Genomic DNA, 24,847 nt, shown 5'->3' on the forward strand with positions numbered 1-24,847 from the left:
TGCAAAATATGAATTCACTTTGTATATTCTATAGTTCTTTGGAAAAAACGAGCAAATTAAACACATTTTTGCAGTCGTGATCGCTCAGTTCTGTAGCTACTACACTCATACTGGAAGGCACATCGGGGCACAAATTTCAGGCCTACCAGCAAATTCTGAATACAATTGTAGCTGCCCAAACATTTACAATTGCGTCGATCTTTTTTATTGCATCCTCACCATTGGCTTATACCAGCATTTATTCCAATTTTAGAAAATTACTGTGATATACCTTTTCAACTCATAAATGAATAAATCATACATATACCTAGCGTACGGACTGCCGTACCTAAAAACTGAATGGGAAACAACACTTCTCCAGGCCTCGAGAAAACCATTGGAAGAAGTCTGTGCGTTCTTCCTCCACATGTGCGGGCGGCGACAGCGGCAATTCTGAAGGCAGGTGACGATGAAATGCATCTACAGCTGCTGCCACACCATCCTCATTGCCTATTGCTATCGCCAGTTCCATTGTTCGTGATTTTACCTTCAGCAAAGGATCATAAATGGATTAGTTATTAGCACAATGGGGCCTTACCAAAGCAGAGTTCTGCATCAAAAACATTGTTGGCATGACCAGATGCATATAGTGAAAGCATAAGAAATAGTACTACCTCTGGATCAAGCATGAATATTATTGCATTTGATAGTGCTTCTACAGTAAGTTCTGCGATAGATATAGGTGCAGGACCCACTCCTCGTGCATGAACTCTCTCGCCCCAGAAGAACTGGTCTCCAAAAAACGGCACTACAGTAGTAGGACACTGTCAAGGGTACAAAGAGTTGTCAGGGGCACTTACAAAGGATTGATGGTAGTCAATAGTATAGAAGCTAATAGCCGATTGCTTGCTATTCATTGCAGATTATAGTCAGCTGGAACTCTGTTATACGATTTTTGCTTTACAAACAATGTAAATTATATAGCCATCTGGACCTTTATATGGGCACCCTCAAGTGCTCTATTTTTCTTTCATTAAGCATTCAGACCCTAAGACACTCAAACCTCTGTAGCACAGAGAATTTCATTCAGCAAAGAGATAAGCAGCTTACCCCAGCTATCAGCCCTGCTGCTGTAGTACCTGCTCCACCATGATGCACCTAATAATCGCACATATAATATGATTAGTAAGTTGTATTCATATACATAAAATATATTGGATAGAACAAGGTTCAAATGGCTAAGTATCTTCTGTGTTTTTCAGTGAAATCTTAAAAGTCATGTTTGTTCACATGCTGTGGCCTTAGTGATGCATCAAAAACATATAATATATATGCTCCCTCCATTCCCCCACTCATGTGGGACCAGAAAGAGGCGCAAACATGAAAATAAAAGCCTCTGTCATGATTTGAACTCGAGACCTCTGACTTTAATACCATGTTAGAGTAAACGTACTAACCAATTCAACCCAAACACTTAAGTTGTTAGGAGAGGGTAGACAATACACTTATACATTTCAACAACAATCAATGCAGATTTGGTACCCCTCCCTAGGGTGTGAGCATCCTCATTAGCCAAAACATCATCAGAGAAACCATGAATATAGTACAGATAAAGTTAAGTACGGTTCAGTTCGAAATTCATCTTAGAAGTCAAGAAACAAAATAGACAAAGAGTCAAACTGATACTCCCTCAGTCCCAATATATAAGCTGTAACCACCTCCGGTTCAAAGACCAAGAAATATATTTAATTCTCCATATCAACACTGCATCGATGTACGAATATCAAGAGAAAACATGCCTTATATTATGGAACTAGAATAAAAAATGGTTACGCCTTATATTCTAGGACAGAGAGTATTGTTCATCATGTGCTAACAGTGAAGCTTTTGTTTGTTGAATCTCAACATCAAAGATGAATTTCAAACTGAATTGTGTCATCTATACTTTACTTTTTGTAATGCATATATGATTTCTTTGATGATTTTTTGAAACATTGCAATGTGATATTTGGCAGAGCCTGCACCCCAGGACGCCAAAACATTAGTGATTTCGACATTTCTGAATTTTGTGGACTTCAAGACAAGTCTGGCAATCACTATACATTCGTTCCAATATATAATAACAGAACTGTATTATGTGAAGGTATTAAATACATTGATAAATATTTTGGTATACTAATACATACTCCGTTACAAATTGTAGGTCATTTTAGCTTTGTCCTAAGTCATATTTCTCTACCTTTGACCAAGTTTATAAAAATGCATAAACGTGTATGACAGCAAACAATATTAGTTAAATATAGCATTAATATATTTTCTTTTCTCGAATATGCAAGAGAATTGTGTATTATCGAATTAAGAATAACTTATAGAAATACAATGCACGCAAGACACACCCTCACAATTTGACATAGTTACATTCTCACCTTAGAAGAAACTACAAATACCCGACCAAGCAGAGAACTAACACCTATCTAGCAACAACATCTAGATGAGCCAAGCCTAGCACCAGCTAGGCACCAGAGATTAGCCCTCCCTCGCTGCTCCTCCTAGGAAACAAAGCAAGTATTCTCATCCACTAGTCACAGAAGATACTGTCATCTGGGAAAGGTGAGAAGTCACGAAGCCCATAATGACGAAAGATGAGAGACCACACTTGTCTCGCAAACACACAGCCACAAAGGATGTGTTCGATGATCTCATTATCCTGCTCATATGAGGGGCAAATTTTAATAGTGTAAATTCTAATGTATGTTTTGAATTTTCCAATCAAATTGATCAAATTTAGATAAGTTTGATTTAGGACAAAACAAAAACGACTTACAATTTGAATCGAAGAGAGTAAATTATATTTTATAACTTTTCATACAATCCGATCACGTCAATATAACCAATAGAAAGCTTCATGTCATGTACCAGACACAGATGCATGTCTGACACATGGCAAAGCACCTCCCTGACATGTCTGAAATAGTAAACTCACCACTGCAGCACACCGAGGGAAGAGCCAATCGTGAGGGCAATCCTCCAAGATGAAGACATCAACTGGAACTTCTGAAACTGCAGTTGCAGGTTGTGTATATGAAATATAAAGAAGTTAGGCTATTCATGCTATTCTACATACATCAGATAGTAATAGTAACATAACTACATGATCTGTATATGAAATAAAGGACTGAGTTGCAATGTAACAAATACTAAACCGGGTAACTTACAACTTCCAAGAGCTCCCCAACCACGGCTAATGATTCCCCTTTGTCCTGTTTCTCTAAGTGCATCTAAAATGATAGCAGTGACTTTTTTCTCATCATCAAGAGGCTTCGAACATAACATAAACCAAGTTAGCAGAAATAATATGATAGCTGTGCCAGCACAAACAGAAGGGAGAGCATTTTGTGGAACATTATATTAACGGATTGCAACAGGATGGTAATAGAAAAAAAAATGAAAGAACATAAATCCTCACAGCAGTACACTCCTGTCGAGCAGGCAACAAGTGGTGCTTGACATGATCTTTAGTACTTTAAACTTTAAAGTCTACAAAGGTCTGTTATCATTATTACCTTTTAAAAAGACTCATAGCTATCATGACTCATGAGTAAAAGCTAAAAAGCAGGATGACCGTCCATTGAACACTATTGAAAATAGCAAAAACAAAATGAAAGAAATTACACTTCCAGGCAACAAAGAAACTGAGATTTAACATACATGGCCTTAATGACCTACTTAAGATACTCCCTCCGTTCCAAATTATAGGACGTCCTGTATTTTATAGATGCATTGCTTTTATTATGCATTTAGACATAATGTATATGTAAGTGCATAGCAAAATCCATGTATCTATAATAGCCAAAATGTCTTATAATTTGAAATGGAGGGAGTAGATGACATCATATATACATCATTCAGAAGTTGAGGGCTCCATGTATGCAGTAAGAGCATCTCCGGTAGACATTCCAAATTCCACCCTCCATATCTTCGGTTGGCTATCTAATCCATAAGACTTCCACTCCATTTTTCAGCATACTCCAGCAAACAAGCCAAATCTCGCTCTCCATATCCTATTACGAAACTCGGCCGGGGAGGGAAAGACCGCCCTCCCGGTATTATATTAAGAAGAGATCGAAACATGGTCCCGACCGAGAAAATCCCCGAACCCTGGCCCCCATCACTAGCGGGCCGTCACCGCCCACTCTGCAACGGCCCAGCCGAAGGGTGGCGCGCAGGACGTAACTCGGGAGCGGGCGGGGCACAACGAGGGGATTTTTTTAACCAAGCCAGAAATTTGCTCCCGAGGGGGATCGAACCTAGGACCTGGAGGTGCTACTCGGAAGCCTTAACCATTACGCTAGAGACCCTTTCGCTCTCCATATCCTATTGATCTATATATTTTATGGTAGTCAAATTAACATGAATTGATACATTTTTCCTATATTTTTTTATGAACAAAATGATTCCCTAAGGTTCAAATATTTTTAGAAAAGCAGATAACTTTGAGGAATTTTATTTTAAAATTGATAAGAGACTTTAAATCCAAAATGGGTTCTCTGTTATTTATTTATTCTATCAGTTAGAAATAGAGGTGATTTTAGGACCTTGATATAGTCACCTTTTGAATTTATGAAGGGGGGGGGGTGAAGTTTTGAAGCAAAATAACATAAACAGGCACCAGCCGTAGCTGTCAGATTCATGTAATGGAGGATAGCAAGGCATGCTGACCAGCAAAATTTGGCTGCCCACACTCGCACGACAGTATGTCAACAGGGATGGTGACGCCATTGGCTACTCTGCTGGAGGCTCAGTTTCTTGCAAGATGGATAAAAATAGCATGGCAAGTCCAATGTCATGTACTCATGTGTGCTGGAGATGGTCTAAGTGTGCTATAGATCCATGGTATGTGCTGAAGTAAGCAATAGGGGACATCTTTTCTAAATAAAAATCTTGCATTCTCAATGAATTCTTCGTTTTGTATGTAGTCATACATGCGGTGGTACATGTAAACACTAGGTCGTTTTTGTGAACTGCTAGTTCGGTTGTGTTTTAGACTGTAATAAGTTTGTTCTGTTAGGTAGTGTTTGGTTCCAGAATTTGCTAGAAGGGAGCCGTTCTGTTCCAGTGTTGGAGGGTGTTTGGTTCGATTCTAATTTCTAGGTGGAATAGAACCGCCCCAATTTAGGAATATTCCTTGTAAAGTTTGTTCTGTTAGGTAGTGTTTGGTTTCAGAGTATGCTAGGAGGGAGTTGTTCTATTCCAGTTGTCGGTACCCTGAAACAGGGGTACCCCTTACTACAGCATGGAGACGTGGTGCCCACGCAGCTATCTCTAGTCGCGTGGTGAACAGCACCTGACCCCACCACGTGGACAGGCTCCGGAGCCGCCACGTGGACAGAGAAGACGATATACTCCAAGGTATCAACAGTGGGTCCGGACCCCATGGGAAAGTGTTGGTGTTATGGGCCTTAGCCCATTAGCTATGTCATTATGGCTAGGTTAGCTGCGGCCACTGTAGCGCGTGAACAGTGCCGGCCAGATAGGGTTTGTTATGTTGCTTAGCTATTAAGTTAGGGTTACCTCTCTATATAAGGAGGGGCAGGGTGTTAGTAGAGGGAGGAAGAAGAATAGATCTGGTTTACTCCTAGGGCCTCCTACGGGAGGGCTGAGTACCGGGACTATCTTGCGAGTGCATCGCTGTTCACAACAGTTGGACCCCTGCATATACAGACCGGACCTCCGGGTAAGGTCCAGGACCTACACGGGCGCGAACCGGATCCCTAGGACGGGTCCCGGACCCCTCTGTGTGGGGTCCGGGCCACTCACAACAGGGTCCCGGGATTCTGGGGCAAAGAATACCCAGGCCTTAATCAAAGCCAGGCGGGGGTCCGGAGCCTACCCGTGACGTAAGGCCTCTGGGCCGCAGCGGCCTCTGCATTTATTGCGGATAAGGCACGCCGCCTGCCCATTCCACTGGCAGGTGATGTGCCGCCTCAGCATTTAATGAGCTCTGTCCGCTCCACTCGCAGGCGATGTGCCGCCTCAGCATTTAATGAGCCATGTCCACTCCACTGACGGGCGGCGACCAGGCCATCCTGCAGGCGGCGTGCCTGTCCATTCCGTTGGCAGGCAGTACGCCCGTGCTGCGGCGTACACTATGCTCATCATCATTCGCGCGTTACCGAGGGAGCAGCCGTGAGATATCAATATTGTATGCACTACGGACATTATGGCGCTCGGAGATCGCACTGGTGTCACAAGCATTAGTTACTCCCTTCCATTTTGCCCCTGGGCCCACATGTCGGGGCTCAGTATCCTTGCATGTGCCCCCCTTGAGCTATAAAAGGGAGGGCACGCAACGTTACAAGGCAAGCGGACAAGCTCACTTAGACTCTCGGACTCACAAGTTCATACAAGCTCTCAAGCTCAATACAACGCACAATAGAGTAGGGTATTATGCTCCGGCGGCCTGAACCACTATAAACCCTTGTGTGTTCTTGTGTTCTTCCCGATTCCATCTAGCAGACAAAACGCTTAGGCCCCTCCTCATCTTAGGATTTAGGGCGGGTGCGTTCCTCCACCCGGACGAAGAATTTCCTCTCCGACACCAGTGTTGAGGGTGTTTGGTTCGATTCTGGGTGGAACAGAACCGCTCCAATTTAGGAATATTCCTTGTAGATGTTGCATTTGATGGCTCGCGAGCAATGCATTCCTCCCACCACCTCCTCGCTCCCCAGCCGTCACGCGCACGCCTCTTCCTGGTACCACAACCGTGACGCGTTGTCGTAAATGCACTCCCATTGCCCGAAGTCACACCCCGCTGGCGTCGTGCCCACCGCGAACAGCAGCTGCTCCGCTACCAAGCGGCGCTCGGACTAGCTTACGTCTGAGGCAGCATGGTGGCGGGAGCAGTGGATGAAGGGTCGGTGCAGCGTGGAGAAGTTCTTTAAGTAGAGCACGGAGACAAAGATGATGAAAACGAGCATGAGCACGTAGGACGGCAGGAAGGGGCTCCTGCTCCTTCGCCTGTTGGCTTGTTGCGACTTACCGAGGGGACGTCTGCTCCGGTCACTCCTTGCTTCCTTCGTCCACCACCTGCTTGCTTGGGGCGAGGAGAAGCTCCTCACCATGTACCTGCTGCTAGAGCCTGAAGGCGAAGCTTGCTTTGCTCTCGCGTTTGTTTTGGGGCCCTGCACTTTTGGTGGATCAGTGGATGGAGTAGGCTGTCCTCCCGAGCTGCAGAGTGGGTACGGGAGCAGATTTATTGGACAGCTGCGATGTCAATTGACACAAACAAGCTCGACTACATGCATTGACCGGCAATTGTTATGTTCACCTGTCTCCACTCCCTAGCCTCCACTCCACATCTGGTTTGTTTCAAGTTGTGAACTTTCACTTTTGTCATGGCTGTATAGATGTGTCATGTTTAACATTATGGAGTAATTATTATATATCTCATTGTCTATATTTACGTGTCATTTTAAGACATAACAAATAGTTGTATGAATATGTTATGGTTAGGAAATTATATATTCGCACTCATCAATCAAACATAGGATAGAGCCACTCTGTTTTGCTTCGCTCTTGAACCAAACACGATATGAAGCTGTTCCGTTCTGATTCACTCTGGAACCAAATAAAAAATAGAGCGGCTCTGTTCTGACTGTCTGTTATAGTTGCTACATCGGTGAGGGATTGGAGTTGCTGGTGGAGGCGGCGCGGTAAACAGTAACCTGCAATGAACTATAGATGCGTATAGGGGATTGGAGAGGGGGATCGACGGGCAGGAACGCTGGGCCCACGGCCAAGCAAAGAGGAGCGTTTCTCCCGTCTAATTCTTGCCTTCTTTATTTCTCATCCATTGATTACATAAATAGGCCGGCTATCCGCCCCTATCTAGCTAGAGATCCTTATCTCCTTAAAACTCTTCTAAAAACTCTCAACAAGCTATTAACTGATAACTTTTCTAGATAATCTCAACTAATCTCGTAGATACTCTCAACTAATCTTCTTATTCTTTGATCTGCGCTCCTTATTGTTGCTTCTTGTCATAGCCCTTTTGGGCCCTGACAGGTCTTGGCCATAGCCCCCTTGGGCCCTGACGAGTCCTGACACTACATCCCTCCTAGACAAGCAGCTCATCCTTGAGCTGCAGCATGGCGGGTGCCCAAAGACCGACTTTACTTGACCCAAAACCAAACACCTAGAAGACAAGCATTTTACATCTCGACTTATTATTATTTTCCGAATCTGAATTTTTTTACTCCATAAGATAAGGCAGACACCCTCCACGCATTGGATTGGTATGTGTGCAGCCACCTGGATCCCATGGACGTTCTGGACGAAAGGGGAGCACATGGATGGCCATTTAGAGTAGGTCGCAACAATGATCAGCGGAGGCACCCTCATGGCGGACGGTAGCGGAATGTAGTGGCGCTAAGTAGTGCGCCCTTGCCGATGACCAGGGGAGCCCCTTCCCTACCGCTGCTGCCGTAGAGTTGGAATTCGTCGCCCGCGGGACAAGCACCATGCTCGCACTTGAGGACAGGCACGACGCCACTGTTGATGGTCGTCCAACAGGGCAAGGTCATGCCTCGTGTGCCGAGGTCAACCGTCACCAAGGCTGCCTCGAGCATCTGTCGGCGCATCTCCCTCACTCTCCGTCGTGCAAGGAAGCCACGAGCAGTAGCCTGTAGGCCCATAGCCGCCGACGTCTGGAGCCGTGCAGACAACGCCAACTGTTGCTCATGTTGCACAACTGCCTTGATTTGCAGCAGCCCCTACTCAACCATCTGGAGCGAGGCTTGCATCTTTGCGAGATCAGCCCTTATGTTGGCCCACAAGTCCCCCATCGATGGAGCTGGTGATTGTTGAGCCATGGTTGTCCCTAGTGGCGCCGCCCATGGGGACAGAGATACTGTCAGCGAAGATGATGTGACGAAATTTGGCACTGCCCCTGGAGATGGGCACGCTGGGGTACAAGATGTGGTGACAAAATTGGCAGGCGGCATTGTCCATGGGGATGGTGATGTCGGTTGCCAGGATGACGTAACGAAGGTGGCATGCAACGCAGCCCATGGAGATGGGGATGCTGGTTGCCAGGACGGCGTGACGAAGGTGGCATGCGGCGCAGCCCATGGAGATGGGGACGCTGGTTGCCAAGACGATGACACGAAATTGGCAGCAAAAGCCATGGGATCGGATCGAAACCCAAGCTAGCCGATACCAGATGTTATAGGGTTTAGGGTTGAGAGGTTGGAGCTGCTGGTGGAGGCGGCGCGATAAACAGTACCTGCCAATGAACTGTAGATCCGTAGAGGGGATTGGAGAGGGGGGTCAACGGGGAGGAACGCCGGCCGCGGGCCTCTGCCCATGGCCGAGCAAGAGGAGGGTTTATCCCTTATAATTCTTGCCTACTTTATTTGGCATCCATTGATTACATAAATAGGCCGGTCAACCGCTCCTATCTAGCTAGAGATATGTATCTCCTTAAAACTCTCCTAAAAACTCTCAACAAACTACTAACCGATAACCTTCCTAGATAATCTCAACTAATCTTCTAGATACTCTCAACTAATCTTCTTATCCTTTGACCTGCGCTCCTTGTCGTTGCTTCTTGTCGTAGTCCTTTTGGGCCCTGACAGGTCCTGACATTGTCAAACATAGAACGGAGCCATTCCATCCTAATCTGGAATAGAGCCGTTCCATCCAAATAGGCTCTGGAACCAAACACTACATTAGGGTATGTCCTGTCTTCTCCTAGTAACAGCAAACTCTTAGGCAGAGTTGTTGGTTTGGAGGAAGTAAAATCTTCCGCTTAGCTTGTGCTGTTCTAATCTTTCCCCATTTTCTGTGTCTAACCTTTTGTATTTCCATTTTTATAAGTGAAATGGGGAACAACCTCGATTCAAAACAATATATAGAATTACTGAAATTATTCTTTGCTCAAAGGGTACATACCATGCTACCAAAACCAATGTATATTGGCTTGGGCCCCTGTTGAAGCCACTGTGACAGTTGTGGTGGCGGTTGATACTTTGTTCCAAGATTTAAGAAGCAATATCCCACAACATCCACTAGAGGACCCCAATCTGAAGAGAACAAAACATCATTAAAAAGGCTTAATGTAAGCATGATTATGCTAGCACAGGGACACAGTTTGCTAATTATGAAATTCATAAATTAATTTGAATGCCACCAAGGTATATTCATCTAACAAAATTGATAAACGCAGAAAACTGTATAATTATGATAACAGAGAACTACGGTACATGACTTCCCTTTTGTTCAATGTAAAGTATATCCCTCTAGCTTTGCATATGCACAAGAAATATTTTATGCCCTGAAATCATGTAAAGTTTCCGCTCAATGTTGTTTGCCAGGGGCACATCAGCAAGGCTACACATGTATAAAATTTGGGCATTGGCTAGCCTGTGTAACTTAACTCACAAGCACATCATTATCAAAATCATCAGACAGTATTGTTTGTAAGATACAATTCTGGGGGATGTGTTACATTCAGTGCTAAGCATGTACATTCAGGGGGTGCATTGCATTCACACTTTGGAAAAACATCAAGCAATTTCAATAGAATTAATTTATAAGAGCTCACACCATGAAGCTAAATAAAATAAAATTACCTTTTGGCTTTGGCATAAGTTGCGGGCTCCACATGTATCCAGTAGGTAAGTGTGATATAGATCCATGGTATGTGCTGAAGTAAGCAATAGGGGGCAAATTTAATTTCTTCCTGAAATCATTTATGAATCCCCTGGAGCCCCACCAAACTATTAAATCCAGAATAAGATACGATAGCTGAACGTGAGAGGTGCGAAGATGTCAGAATTTTTTTCTGAAAAAAAATAGAACAATTGCACCTTCCTATGCAAAAGACACAGAAAATCACACATTCAAATTGCATATTTAGAATAGTGAAAAGGTGGAGGTGGTAATACCCTATAAGTTGCACTTTGAGGCATTCGTGCCAATGGATGTGGGAATTCATTAGTTGGCCTGTCAACAAAATGCTAGCAGTTAGAAAAACATACATAGCAGAACCGTCCAGAAATAAAGAACAGGCTCAGTGCTGGCAGCTCCCACAAGAGTAGGGTATGAGGAAGGAATAACCGAGACAAGTCTGACCCTGTTATTTCTTTATTTTGTGTTTCTTTATTTTGTTACAATGTATTCTCTCTTTGTGTGCGCGTGCTCGGGTGCACGACTGTGTGTGTTACAATGTAACTCAGGAATCTATGTAGCATTAATTTCTATCCTGAGGTAGCCACATTACCATGCAAAAGTGAGGGAAATTAGCCTTCATGAAGCAGTCATACTGATAGTCATAGGAATATTCTAAAGCAGCACGAAGAATTACACGATGGGAAATTTAACTTATGTTGTTTACTTGGCAAGCTTTAATCTATGGTGCTCAGGAAATTTGTTAGCAGTTCCACAGTGATGTAAAATAATGTAGAAATCACAAAGGGATAAAAACTTAAATTTGCTATAAATATTTCATTCTGGAAAATTCATCAGTACAGACTTACGTCCATGGAAAAGTGAAGAAGATATGCAGAGGTGCTCCAAGTGCTTCTGCTATGTGTAGATGACCTGAAAGTCACATGATTTGTTAGGAGCATGGAACAATACAATCCAGAAATGAAATTGATCAGCAATAACTTTCTGGCCAACTTCAGACACTGATGATTGCAGTACAAATTTAGAATTTAGAATGTGAGCAAGCACTAAAAGAAGGGATATTATCATATTATGCTTGGAGATGTTATGAACACGAGATTGATTCTCCAGTAATTTCATGGGTTCCACAAGTACTGACTGCAAATGGATTGATTCTTGAGTAGTTTCATGGGCTGACAAAACAAGAATTGCTAAACCAAAAGGCAGTTATATGCCACGATCTTATATGGATTAGTAAATCTAATTAAAGATGGCTAGTTGAAGCACTATGTTTGGTTGGTAAATTAGAAATCTCCACATTAATCAGAAGAAAGAAAAGTCCCAACTTCAGGTACAGGAGAAAAGGAGGTCATATACATAAGGAATTATAGTTTTACTAGATGAGAGAATATATCAAAGTGTTGGAATATAATATAAGTGAATTGTCCACCTCTTCCTATCTTCCTATCAACTTAAACTTTTGGGTTGGACTGGTTAATGCATGCAACTTAATATGATATCAGAACCAGAGATCATGAGTTTGAATCCTGGTTAGCGCAATTAAATTAAATAATTGTTGCTCGCTCCTATTCCACGTCTGAGACCCAAGAGAGGCTCGACGTGAGGGGAGTGTTGAAATATAAAATAAGTGAATTGTCCGTCTCTTCCTATCAGCTTAAGTTTTTGGGTTGGACTAGTTGGTGCATGGAACTTAATACAAAGTTTAAAACAAGAATAAGATAAACTAACAGTAGCTGCAAGGGAAAAAAACACTGGAATTATAATCAAAGTTGACTAAACCCATTACTTTTCCTGATGGTCGATAACTTTTTTTTTCTCGAACACGCAGGAGAGCTGCGCATCAATATATTAAGAAGAAAAGGGGAAAAAGAACCCCGAACAGACAGTACAACCCACACAAAAACACAGACACACACACACAAACACACACACACCTATACACACACACACACAGAGCCCCACCTGGAGCAGGGCAGGGACAGAGCGTCTGTCAGCTGACAGCCACCCCAAGACTAAAACAGAGAAAAACTAAACCACCCGACTTTGAGCTAGGAGGTAAGAAAAACCTTTAGCCCCAGCCAAAGACCACAAGAGAGCTTCCTCCCTAGCCAGCCGAATGGCCACCACCAAGTTTGGGTGGGAGCCATTGAAGACAACACCATTTCTATGCTTCCATAACATCCAAGCGCCTAAAGCGACCAAAGAGTCAAAGCCCTTCTTACTCAGACCCCCCAACCGAGCACTATTGGAACACCACCAATGATCAAAATCTTCTATGTCCTGTCCTGGAGAAAAGTCCTGTAAACCAAAAGACCTTAGCAACTCAAACCAGAAATGTCGCGCAAAGGAGCAGCCCACCAGCAGATGGTTACATATCGTCCGACTAATCGCGATTAGTCGGTCTGATCGGTTGTTAGAACTCGATAAGGTGTAACGATTCGATCAGGGTAGCTGGTCGTCCTTATCGTCCGCCTAATCGCGATTTATAGCGATTAATCGCCGTGTTGGGCGATCAGCCGATAGGCCTGGTAGTCCAAAAGCCATTTTAGGCTTAAATGTTGTCTTGGGGAGGCAAAAGGACGCCCAATCCCTTCAGATACAACCTGGGTAGACGTGAGCAGTCAGCAGTCCTTTAAATGCTGTCTGGGAGGCCAAAAGCCATTTTAGACGTGAGCAGTCAGCAGCACCAGCCTTCTCCCCCATTTTAGACGTGAGCAGTCAGCAGCAGCAGCCTTCTCCGCCATTTTAGTCACGAAAAACAGCAGCTGAGCAGTGCAACTGAAGATGAGCAGCTCTTCTGAAGGTATGGATGTTGTGCTGCTTTTGCCTTTTCTTTACTCTTTGTTCTCTGCTATCTCCCCCCTCTGTTCTTCATTCCTCTTTCTTCAGCAAGGTCTGGACTCTGGAGGCAGAGCTGCTATTAAGATGTTTGACGTCGCAGATATGCATGGAAATCATGGTGATGGACGTCGTGCTGCTGCTGTTCAAGTCATCTTCCCACAGTCCTCTATACTATATAATTATTTATACTGCTGCAAACTATGCCAGGGATAAGGACGTTTGACCTGCATAAGTATTTATACTGCTGCAAGCCTCTATACTATATAATTATATATCTATATATAGTGTTATATATGACTATATGTCTATATATATATCATATATGTCCTGGAATACACAGGACGATCAGGGGGACGATTAGGGTCGATCAGGGGCGACTAATCGACCTGATCGACGCCTAATCGCGACTAATCGCCTGATCGCCCAGTGGCTTCGATCAGGCGATCAGACGATCTGAAAACTATGGTCGATAAGCACATTTTTTATCAACACAGCATTTCAGAAACCCCACCCTTCTGAAATTCCAAGTGTGCCAAGTGCTGACAAGATGGACAAACACATAATGACACAATGCCACATTGTCTTCTGTGCACACCACCAGTACAGCCATCAGCTCAGATGCTAGTTCCTAACGGTGGGGGTTCAAGAAAGATTAGGATGAAAGACTTGGGGATAATTGACAAATATTACCATAAATCTAAGTTTTTATTTTCGAAATTTTTTAAAGAATGTTGTAATTTGGTGTAAAATAGCAGTGCCATGATGGACAGACCCACCATAAGCAGGAGGATTCGCGATTATTGCCTGAGCTCTGAAAGGTGTTCCAGTATCCAAATCAGGTTCTGTGCATGCAGGTAGAAGTGAGAAGATGATTTCCTTAAGCTGCTTTCTTTGAATGGCAATCTCTGTCGGTGCCGCCAGGAAAAACCCTTTGTTTTTTGTCATATCTGCAGTTGAAATGCACCCCTTTATCAAAATTGAGTATGAAGGACATGAGCATCCATATATCAGTTGAATTGGCTAAATAATCGATGTCTTGTTCCTTAAACAACAAGGTGTCCGCATTAATATTTTATTCATTAATAAACCACAATAAGATTTGTTTTCTCACTTTTCTTCAACAATTTCGATCTTTTTATCTCGAACGCAGGCGATATGTGTATCATAATATTGAGAAGAAAAAACAAGTACATTTAGATGGATAATAAATTGAAGAGAAAAAAATAGTGTGCCACTTTACAGTTGGTTGCATCTTTTTTAATAGAGTAAGGAACCAAGGTGATGATAATAAAATCTCAGCACATTAGACAGCAGTGAATGCTCTTTATCTGAGTAGAAAAGACAATATTCATGGTAAAAGAGAACTTAAGCCATACACTGAGCCATAACCCGAGGATCACCACCCAATGGGTAAAAATCAATGCCAGCTGACTTCACAAAAGTACGAAAATTGACATGAGTTGCCAATCTAACATAATGACCGAATTCCTGCAGAAAAATTCCAATCTTCAATTCAATACTTCAAGTTACAAAATAATGAATTTGAAACAGAAGTTACAGTTTCTTATTTTCAAGAGAGAAAAGGAAATGTAACAATATTATAAAGACATCGTTCTGTTTCTTGACGGTGAGTCAAATTAGAGGATACTGTATCATGAATGTTTGATATTCTGATATTTTTCAAATATTTTAAATTTTGTGAACAACTACTGGGGGTTGAACAGAGCGTCTACACAGTGGAAGATGCCAGATAATCTCCCATATGTCGGAATCCAGTCAAATACAAAAGGAGGTCGCGAAAGGGCCTCTAGCTAAGTTGGTTAGGTGGTCTGAGTACCACTCCTCAGGTCCTGGGTTCGACTCCCCGTGGGAGCGAATTTCAGGTTGTGGTTAAAAAAATCCCTTCGCCACACCAAAGCACAGGTCTAAGGCTCGGCCTCGGTCGCGGTCGTTCTCACATGGGCTTCGATGCCACTGTGTATGGGTGGGGCAGAGGTTTGAGGGTTTTCTCGACATGTGTGAGAAGGTCTTATTGTTAATACAATACTCGAGGGCTGTCTTACCCCCCGCAGGTCGAGTTTTACAAAAGGAGGCGATGTTCAATCCATGAAAAATATGGGCACTGCCATAGATTTGCTCTTAACTTAGGGCAACAAACAAGGTTAATCACAAATTCTAAACAAATCGGAAAAGCTAATGGTAATTTTACCATGCTTGGCTGCATGCTCAAAAAAGTGAATTAAAAATCTGCATTTTATCCCCATTATAGATCTGTATGCTGCACAATGTATTTATTTTCTGGGGAGCCTCTTGGTCTCTCTAGCAGATGCTTGCAGGTTCACCTACCTGCAGTCGTTTAGCTAATGCTATAAAAGGCTGTACATCCCCTCGGGTTCCAACTACAAGTATAGCAATCTTCAGCTTTGGGACTGATTTGGTGATTCCAGGTGTAACTTCTTCAATATCGTGTGGTACACAACCAAAAGCATCAATCTCCGAGAGTTCTGAGGCAACAAGAGCACTGCGCGTCACATCTACCTCCACTGTACCATCATTCTGGATCTTTACCAATCTCTCGGTTATCTTTATCTGGAGCACCAAACAGCAATAAAAAGCTATAAGTATAACATAAGTCTGAATAAATACCAAAAAAGGAGAAATATAGAAGTTTCAAGACAATATTTATACGAACAGATGGAGTATACTGGTAGTAATACAGTGACGACTGCAATTAGATATCACACTGGTTGTGAAGACTAGTAGTCATAAGAGGCCAATTCTCAACATCAGAAATCAACAGGACCACTGCAGTGCTGAGATGAACAAATAAAAGGGCAGTATCCATGCACATTCAGTTTTTTTGGGGGTAAATGGACAGACTGTTTTTTATCAACCATGCAACAATGATAAAATAATAAATAAATAAAGTGTGCGTTAATATGCCTACCTTCTCATTTTCTGATAGCATATCCAAAGTGAGGTCACACTTCAGCAACCTATCAGAGTATGACCTTACAAAAACGTTATCTTGCCCTTTAATGGTACCAGAAGTAGTAGCTGTCGATTTACTATGGCCAAATACTGTAGAAGAACAAACGGATAATGTTTTAGAGCAGAAAAAATAAGCATGTTTAGATAAAATTCTGATGTTACTGTTCTGATGCACTGTTGTTCCCGTTACAATTTATTTATTATATTCTAGTATTCTATTAGATAAAATTCCTCTACACAACAGCAATTCCATCTAGAAATATGGCACCCTACCTTTACAATGCTACTTAACCATCTGATCGATTCAGCTAGAGGGCCTTTTGTGCACCCTACCTTTACCATTTTATATACAACTTACAACATGATGCAATCGCATAGCTGATTGAAAGATTAACCGTACCAGATGGCATAGTGTTCATTAACTTGCTTTTTCAAATGAAGGAGCACACTTCTAGCTCTGTTGAAACCATAGTAACTTTGAGACAGATGCTTGGCAATTACAACACACGACATGACTAGCATGAACAAAACAAAGACAAGACAATATTGTGATTTGCGACTGCCATTGTGACAGCAGCCATAATACAGCAACCCTCATCACAAATAAGTTTGCTATGGTTCATTCTTACATGTTACATCTACAGTCTAATAGTCGTGATTTTTTAGTCCCAAGAAGTAGAGGTAATTCAAACATGACTAAACCTTAAATCATTCCAATTCTATATCAGTCATTTCATGGCACTTAACCTGGCGATCTCACGGTTTCCCTTCACGAAATTTACGACACATAAAACATGTCAGTCTTTCGGCGCATGCTATGCTACTACTGAAATCCTCAAAAATCACAAGCCCACCGAAACGGAGGAACCAAGCACAAACAGTCCGGGGACGTACCTGGCTGCCGAGACGAGACATATTCATCGTCGTCGACCGATCCGGAGAACCTGGCGTCCATAGACCTCAGCACGAATTCCCCCATCCCCTCAGCAAAGGAGGAGGATGCGACCAAACCGGAAGCCTCAGCACCACCCTTCCGCCTCCCAACGCCGTCGCCCAGTACCGTCTCCTCCCACTCCTCGCCGTTGATCCCCATAATCTGCGATGGCGAGGTGGCAACAAGCCGCCGCGATATGCGAAACTACCAGTGCTCCCGGCCCCGCGCCGCCATTGCTTGCGCCGCCGAGAGTTTGGAACCCTTGGAAGCGTGGACCCGCACCCGCTAGTGCCTGGTGGGCAGAAGACAGAGCGGGGACGTGCCAGTACGAGCCTACGAGGAGTGTCGCCGAGAAGGGTCGGAGCGGGCGGGGCCAGGCCGTGCGATGCGAGCCTGGAATGCTGGAACGGGAGCCCGGGAGGCAGCACCGCGAGCGCGGCGTGAGGCCGGAGGGGAGACTGACGGAGTGGAGTTATTTTCTATTATGGTAAACGTTTAAATTGGCTTTTATACAATGAATCAACGATACTAAAATATTAGACTTTTCTAAAATAGTACTACTTATAAGTGAGCAATTCTCTAAAATAGTATTTTTATCCTTATTTCAAATATTTCTACCTTTTTATTTTCTACTGCTCTCCGAATGCTGGAACTGTACACATAAACATTCCTTTTCGATTTCTACATAATAGTAAGAAGGGGAAGGTCAGCTTCTTTGCCTGTCTGTGCACCCGCCTCCGACTTGTAGAGGCTTAGAGGTGCCTTTGGTTGGCTGCGGCCTGCGGCTGGTGATGATTTCATCAAAAAGCTGTAAATTAAAGACTCATGCTCATATAATTACATGGAGTCTCATAGTTCCGGTTCTTCTTGTGATTATTAACCATTTGGCTTCAGAGACTGAAGTGCTGGCATAGTAGTTGTGTTCATGGGATCAAGATTTGCTTATGTTGTGTCGCCTATAATTCTTCAAGCATTAACATGTTGTGATGATGAACAAATGCAACTGAGATGTTGTGCAACTGTAGCATTCAAGCGTAAAAAGAATCTGGATTCTGGATCATTACCATTGGGAGCACTTTGCACATGTTTTGAACTTCTGATGAACAGATGCAACAAGAAATTAACGGCGCATCTATAAGGTTACAGTGAGCTAGTAAAATCAACCTCACCAAGCAGGCGGGTGCGCTTCCGATGGAGCACGACTTTGGTCAATGGAGTGGTATCATTTTAAGCAGTAGAAAATAAAAAGGAAACTAGAAATAAGTGAAATAAGGATGAAATACTATTTTAGAGAAGTTGCTCATTTATAAGTACTGTTCTATTTTATTAATACTGTTATAGAATAGCCACTTTAAACGAGTACTATAATACCAAATAATTTGTGGAGTGACGGATTGAAATAGGGTGTGGGGTGCCGTTCCACGGGATAAGGGATGGGGTTCAGGGTTTGGAACCTCGGAGCTATCCTTGAAGTAGGTTGTTCAACAAACGGTCGATTAGGGGACGTCGGTGCATGGACCCGGAGCATATAGAGTGGTTCAGTGGAAAATCGAAGGGTCAGCTTGAACCCTTTCCTAAATTGCTTAGCAAGAAATAGTGCCGGAAAAAAGCTCATAATCGATGAGCCAGCTCGGGCTCGGCGTAGCTCAGCTCGGCTCGCGAGCCACTAGCGAGCCAAACCGAGTCCCTTTCTCAGCTTGTCGAACAACCGAGCCGAACTAGCTCGTGTGAGCTCGCGAGCCGGCCAACCACTGCACAAAGCCAGCAAGCCAGGTGCGCAATGGCCCAAGCCCAACCCAAGTACCCAACGCGATGATCACCTGACCGGTGATGGACATGGACTGACACTGTCGGTGAGGCTGAGGCCTAATAGACTAACCCTCTAGGTCTCCAACTCCAATCTCCAAGTCTACAAGTTGGAACAGACGGCAACAAGGCAAAGCTAAACCCTAAAGTCATTGGTCTCCGCTGCAAGCCAAGACGCCGCGACGCCCTGCGCCACACCACGCCACGCTGTCGCTGAGCAAGGCTGCTGCTAGCCGTTGTCGGGCCACTGGGGACAACACGCTGCATGGGCACACGACGGACGTCGGTCAGCGGACTCGCTCCATCTCACACCGGTCGCCGGGGGAAGCACGCCGTCAGCCCGCCACGCCGCCACGAAGCTGAGCTACCAGTTCGCCATGCTACTCTGTGACTGTAAATTCCATCTTCCAAAGTTGTAGAGGCTAAAAGGTTCACTGATTTTGCCTCCTAAATGTAGAACTATGGTTTTCTTTGCAGAGACAAGATTGTTGCCTGTTCTGATACTATTTCCTCTGCAGGAAATTTCTCTTGTGATTTTGTGAAGAACGCATCATTAGCGCTAACTAGGTAATTCCCTTGTCCAATTTTTTTATTTATAAACTTTTGATTTAAGTGATTATACACAGACTTGCCAAGTTAAACTGTAGTCATATTATGTACTTTAACATGCTCTGTTCTTTAACATGCCTTGTGTCAAACTCATGAAGTCATGAACAAATTTGTAGGTTATGAAATCTGGTGCGGAAGGGAAGGATTTGAGTCGAACTCATGATCATGAGACAGATTCAGAAAGCAATTCCTTTAACAAAAATGATGACATGTCTGAGGATGAAATGATTGTGCTAGGTGGAAGAGATGTAACCTATAAACAGGGATTGCCAACTTTTTATGTCTACCTAGCGTGTCGGAGCAACGCCGATCTACTAAAAATATTGCGAGAAAATAGATTAGACCGGATCTTTACAGCATGTTGTATCAGTTATCGATCATATGGTATCATTATCACCGTTAAATCCTAACCGGATTAGGACATTGAGAGAATCAGTTATTAGGTTTAGGTGGTGTTTGGTACACTACAACTAATAGTTAGTTGGCTAAAAAGCTGCTAGTGAAATTAGCTACCTAACTGATAGTTAAACTATTAGCTATACTGTTTAGATGCCTTCAGCTAATTTTAGCAGCTGACTATTAACTCTAGTGCATTCAAACACCACTTAATGGGTTATCCATTTTAACTTGGTTTTCTACTACATCAACTAGTCTAGTAGACTATATATCTTAGTAAATTTAAGGTTTGTTATATTAAGGTCATGTTTGAATGCACTAAAACTAATAGTTAGCTGCTAAAATTAATGAAAGACATCAAACAATCTATCTAATAGTTCAATTAATGTATATTTTTAGCAAATTAGCTAATAGTTAGCTATTCCACGAGTATTTTTTAGCCAACTAACAATTAGCTTTAGGGGATGTTTAAATGCACTAGAGCTAATAATTAGTTAGCTAAAAATTGCTAGTGGATTAGGTACCTAACAAATAGCTATCTTATTATTAGCTAGACTGTTTGGATGTCTTCGGCTTTAGCAGCTAACTATTATCTCTAGTGCATTGAAACATGGCCTTAGTGCATTCAAACATGCCCTAAGAGCATGTGTCGTCTAAGTTTCTAAACTATAAATATGTAATCTTTCCTCGTAAATAATTAGATTGTCATCTCTCGTAGATGCATTAGGTCATCTGGTACTTTGTCTAACCATGTTAAATCTTGTACTAATTGTTGTTGTTGATAAGATTTTCTAGTTATCTTGTGCGATATTGATCTGCAGTCCCTTATGTTTCATGTTGTAAATTGACTTGATGCGGTCATATGTATATTGCTCGACTGGTTGCTACAATTATGATGTGCACTGCAAAATGTGCATACATCAACATGAGGGATCGATATGCATCTGACATCCTGATGTGTCGCATGTTCGTAGGAGTATCTTGACGATGCATGTTATAGATCAATTTTGGGATGTTCCTATGAATGGGTCTTTGTTTATCTAGCCATGTGATCATTGTTTAAGTGAGTAGTCAGGATGGCTCTCTGCCCTGTTTCTTCATCTTTGACCATGCATGCAACATATATCAAATTAGGATAGTTTAAGTAGGTTTATCCTTTTTGTGTCACCTTTGATATACACTTTATGTTTGTTTACCTGACCATAAGAAGACAATTGGCTTAAGGGAGACGATCTACATGACTACCATAGACCGGTCCAGTGACCTATTGCAAGTTTAGGCACATGAACAAGCTTACTAGGTACTCAAACCATTGTGCCACCGGACTGGTCTAGCGCACACAAAGATCCAAGATTTCTTTTAAGTGTGTTATTTTTGTTTTGGTTTCCACTCCAAACTTTTTATGGGCTTTGATGAGATACCTAGGACTAGTTTTATGCAACTGTGCACCACTACACTACATGGTACAAGCCTAGGTTAAAATACTCATCCAAAACCCCTTTATAGTACAACTGAAATTAAATAAAAGGCCCTAACTCTATACTAATTAAGTGTTTGACAACTCCTTCGACACTTACAACTAGAAATCCTTTACCTTTTAAGCATCTTGCCTTATCCATCTCATCGACTTCCATAGTTCAAGGTGTTTTCACTTGTTGAAGTCCAATGTCCTACATTGTGATATTACTTACCATATAGCTGCAAAATACACGTTAGTTACAACAATCTTGTATTGTCATTAATCATCAAAACCAACTAGGGGCCTAGGTGCTTTCACTAGGGAGTAAAACTTTTATAATAAGGATAGAACGATATTAGGCATAATTGTGAAGTGGACTCTTTGGTCGGATTTGATTATTGCAAGAATTTTTTTGGTTAACATATTGCACCCCCTCTTGGGTATCTTGACCCTATCAAACATGGTCCATCATGCACTCTAGTCATAGTTAGGTTTTGCATTATTGCCTACTAGGAGGATATCACCTTTGTTGTTTCCTTGTTGGATCTTGTTTCTCGCACAAAATTTTAATACAAATGCCTAGTGGTGGAGCTTGATGCAAGATGTAGGGTGTGTAGGGGCACTGTACCTACAAAATTGCCATGTACTACTATAGTTCTTGATTGTCAAATTGTCAAATCCAATGTGTTATACTATTTAGAGATTAGATCAAATAAAATAAATAAAATTTCAATGCATATAAAGGTCTCTAACAGAGTAACACATGATCACGATTAAGTTAAATATCATCAAATCAGCTACACATAACTTACAGACTTCAATGTCAAGTCAAAAAGGTATGAAAACTAATTGAAAGTCGTCTAGAGGGGGGGTGAATAGGGCGAATCTGAAATTTACAAACTTAATCACAACTACAAGCCGGGTTAGCGTTAGAAATAAGAACGAGTCCGAGAGAGGGCGCAAAACAAATCGTAAGCGAATAAGAAGTGAGACACAAGGATTTGTTTTACCGAGGTTCGGTTCTCGCAAACCTACTCCCCATTGAGGTGGTCACAAAGACCGGGTCTCTTTCAACTAGGGGTGGGCGTTCGGGTTACCCGGAAATTTCGGGTCGGGTAATTCGGGTTTTTAAAATTTCGGGTTTTGAGAATCGATACCCGAAATTACAACGGGTTTTGCAATACCCGAAAATTCGGGTACCCGAAATTTCGGGTTCGGGTTCGGGTATTCCCGAACTACCCGAAATATTGTGTCGGCTTCATAAAAACACATACACCCTATTAAATTAGTATAAATATATAGTTTGAATAATGATATACATGGACATATAAAACACAAGCAATCTACAATCACAAGTTATGCACACATACACATAATTATAAATGTATAAATTAATAATTAAGCATGACATGAGTACATGACACATGAAAGTTCGGGTAATTCGGGTATTTCGGGTACCCGATTGTGATACCCGAATTACCCGAACTAAATTCGGGTTTTACAAGTTGCTACCCGAAATTCCCGAACAAAAATCGGGCTTCGGGTATTTCGGGTTCGGGTTCGGGTATTCCGGGTTCGGGTTTCGGGTTACGGGTTTTTTGCCCAGCCCTACTTTCAACCCTTTCCCTCTCTCAAACGGTCCCTCGGACCGAGTGAGCTTCTCTTCTCAATCAAACGGGAACCAAACTTCCCCGCAAGGACCACCACACAATTGGTGTCTCTTGCCTTGATTACAATTGAGATGATCGCAAGAAAGAATGAGAAAAAGAAAAGAAGTGATCCAAGCGCAAGAGCTCAAATGAACACGACAAATCACTCTCTCTAATCACTAAGGCTTTGTGTGGAGTTGGGAGAGGATTTGATCTCTTTGGTGTGTCTTGTATTGAATGCTAGCTCTTGTAAGTAGTTGGAAGGTGAAAAACTTGGATGACTTGAATGTGGGGGTGGTTGGGGTATTTATAGCCCCAACCACCAAACTTGACTTTTGGTGGAGGTTGCTGTCGACGGGCGCACCAGACAGTCCGGTGCGCCAGCCACGTCACCCGGCTGTTGGGTTCCGACCGTTGGAGCTCTGACTTGTGGGCCCGCCTGGCTGTCCGGTGTGCCATCCGCGCGTGCTCTGCTCCTCTGCGCGCGCAGGCGCGCATTTAATGCGTTACAGTCGACCGTTACGCGCGAAGTAGCCGTTGCTCCGCTGTAGTCCGGTGTGCACCGAACACTGTCCAGTGACTCACCGGACAGTCCGGTGAATTATAGCGAAGCGCCTCTGAGAATTCCCGAAGGTGAAGAGTTTAGCTTGGAGTCCCCTGGTGCACCGGACACTGTCCGGTGGCCAGACCAGGGCACACTTCGGTTATCCCTTGCTCTCCTTGTTGAACCCTTTTCTTGGTCTTTTTATTGGCTTTTTGTGAACCTTTGGCACCTGTAGAACTTATAGACTAGAGCAAACTAGTTAGTCCAATTATTTGTGTTGGGCAATTCAACCACCAAAATCAATTAGGAAATAGGTGTAAGCCTAATTCCCTTTCACTAATATAATAGAAGGACACAACTATGTACAATGGAGACTATTAGGAGCACGACGGTTGGGTGTTGGGGATACTGACCCTGGAGTCCTGGACGAGCAAGGCAGTGCCTTAGGATAGGCTCACGAGTTTAGGAGTGAGGAATTAAGGATGAAAAAGACTCTAAAGGGTGGAGCCATTAACTTGACGCCAAGATGATGATTAAGAAGATGCTAGATTGTAGATACTTGTGGTTAATGAAATTGTCTCGATATGGGATATGAGCTTTAGGAAAATCGTTATGGTAGGAGGCATGGGCATGGCCTAGCATGGCCCAAATATAGCTTTGTCAATGCAATGGCTAAACCCAATCTTTTGACCTTGTTTTATTTTTTGCAAGGATGGTGGAATTTGTGGGGACGATTATGTCCCTCATTTGCATTTGTGTGTTATGAGCTAGTTTCAGTTTCAACATGGATAGTGTTTGTGGTGCCAAATTGATGATTCCTTGATCATTTTTATGACAAGGTGACCAATGCTCTTTTGATGTGTTCCATGCATCCAGGGAGTTTTGTGGTCGATGTATCATGTGACGTTTCCAAAAACGTTTAGAACATGATGTTGTTGATAATTGGAGAG

The 24,847-nt window shown here is 42.9% G+C and overlaps 1 protein-coding gene across 2 annotated transcripts; it reads right to left on the reverse strand.

The window, feature by feature from the left end:
• LOC100193516 (uncharacterized) lies at positions 1-17,866 on the reverse strand. 2 transcript variants are annotated; one of them, XM_020549481.3, is made up of 15 exons: positions 17,395-17,604; positions 16,901-16,957; positions 16,457-16,590; positions 15,856-16,098; positions 14,886-14,997; positions 14,286-14,456; positions 11,517-11,580; positions 10,926-10,983; positions 10,611-10,785; positions 9,931-10,061; positions 3,195-3,297; positions 2,963-3,039; positions 1,090-1,137; positions 654-803; positions 1-526 (listed from the first exon to the last, which is right to left on the reverse strand). In XM_020549481.3, exons 2-15 carry the CDS (start codon positions 16,917-16,919, stop codon positions 329-331), a joined length of 1,683 nt encoding a protein of 560 aa, XP_020405070.1. In that variant the 5' UTR covers positions 16,920-16,957; positions 17,395-17,604; the 3' UTR covers positions 1-328.
• Positions 17,867-24,847: the final 6,981 nt, after the last annotated feature.

The sequence above is a fragment of the Zea mays genome, chromosome 3, assembly GCF_902167145.1.
Source record: "Zea mays cultivar B73 chromosome 3, Zm-B73-REFERENCE-NAM-5.0, whole genome shotgun sequence".
NCBI classification, from domain to species: Eukaryota; Viridiplantae; Streptophyta; class Magnoliopsida; order Poales; family Poaceae; genus Zea; species Zea mays.

What these genes read in the sequence shown, in the direction of transcription:
- LOC100193516 (XM_020549481.3), bottom strand. An exon ending in TCCTCGGGTTATGGCTCAGT is followed by an intron (nt 14,457 to 14,885) that starts GTATGGCTTAAG and finishes TTTCAACTGCAG; the next exon opens with ATATGACAAAAAACAAAGGG. An exon ending in TCCCTCGGTGTGCTGCAGTG is followed by an intron (nt 1,138 to 2,962) that starts GTGAGTTTACTA and finishes TGCGATTATTAG; the next exon opens with GTGCATCATGGTGGAGCAGG.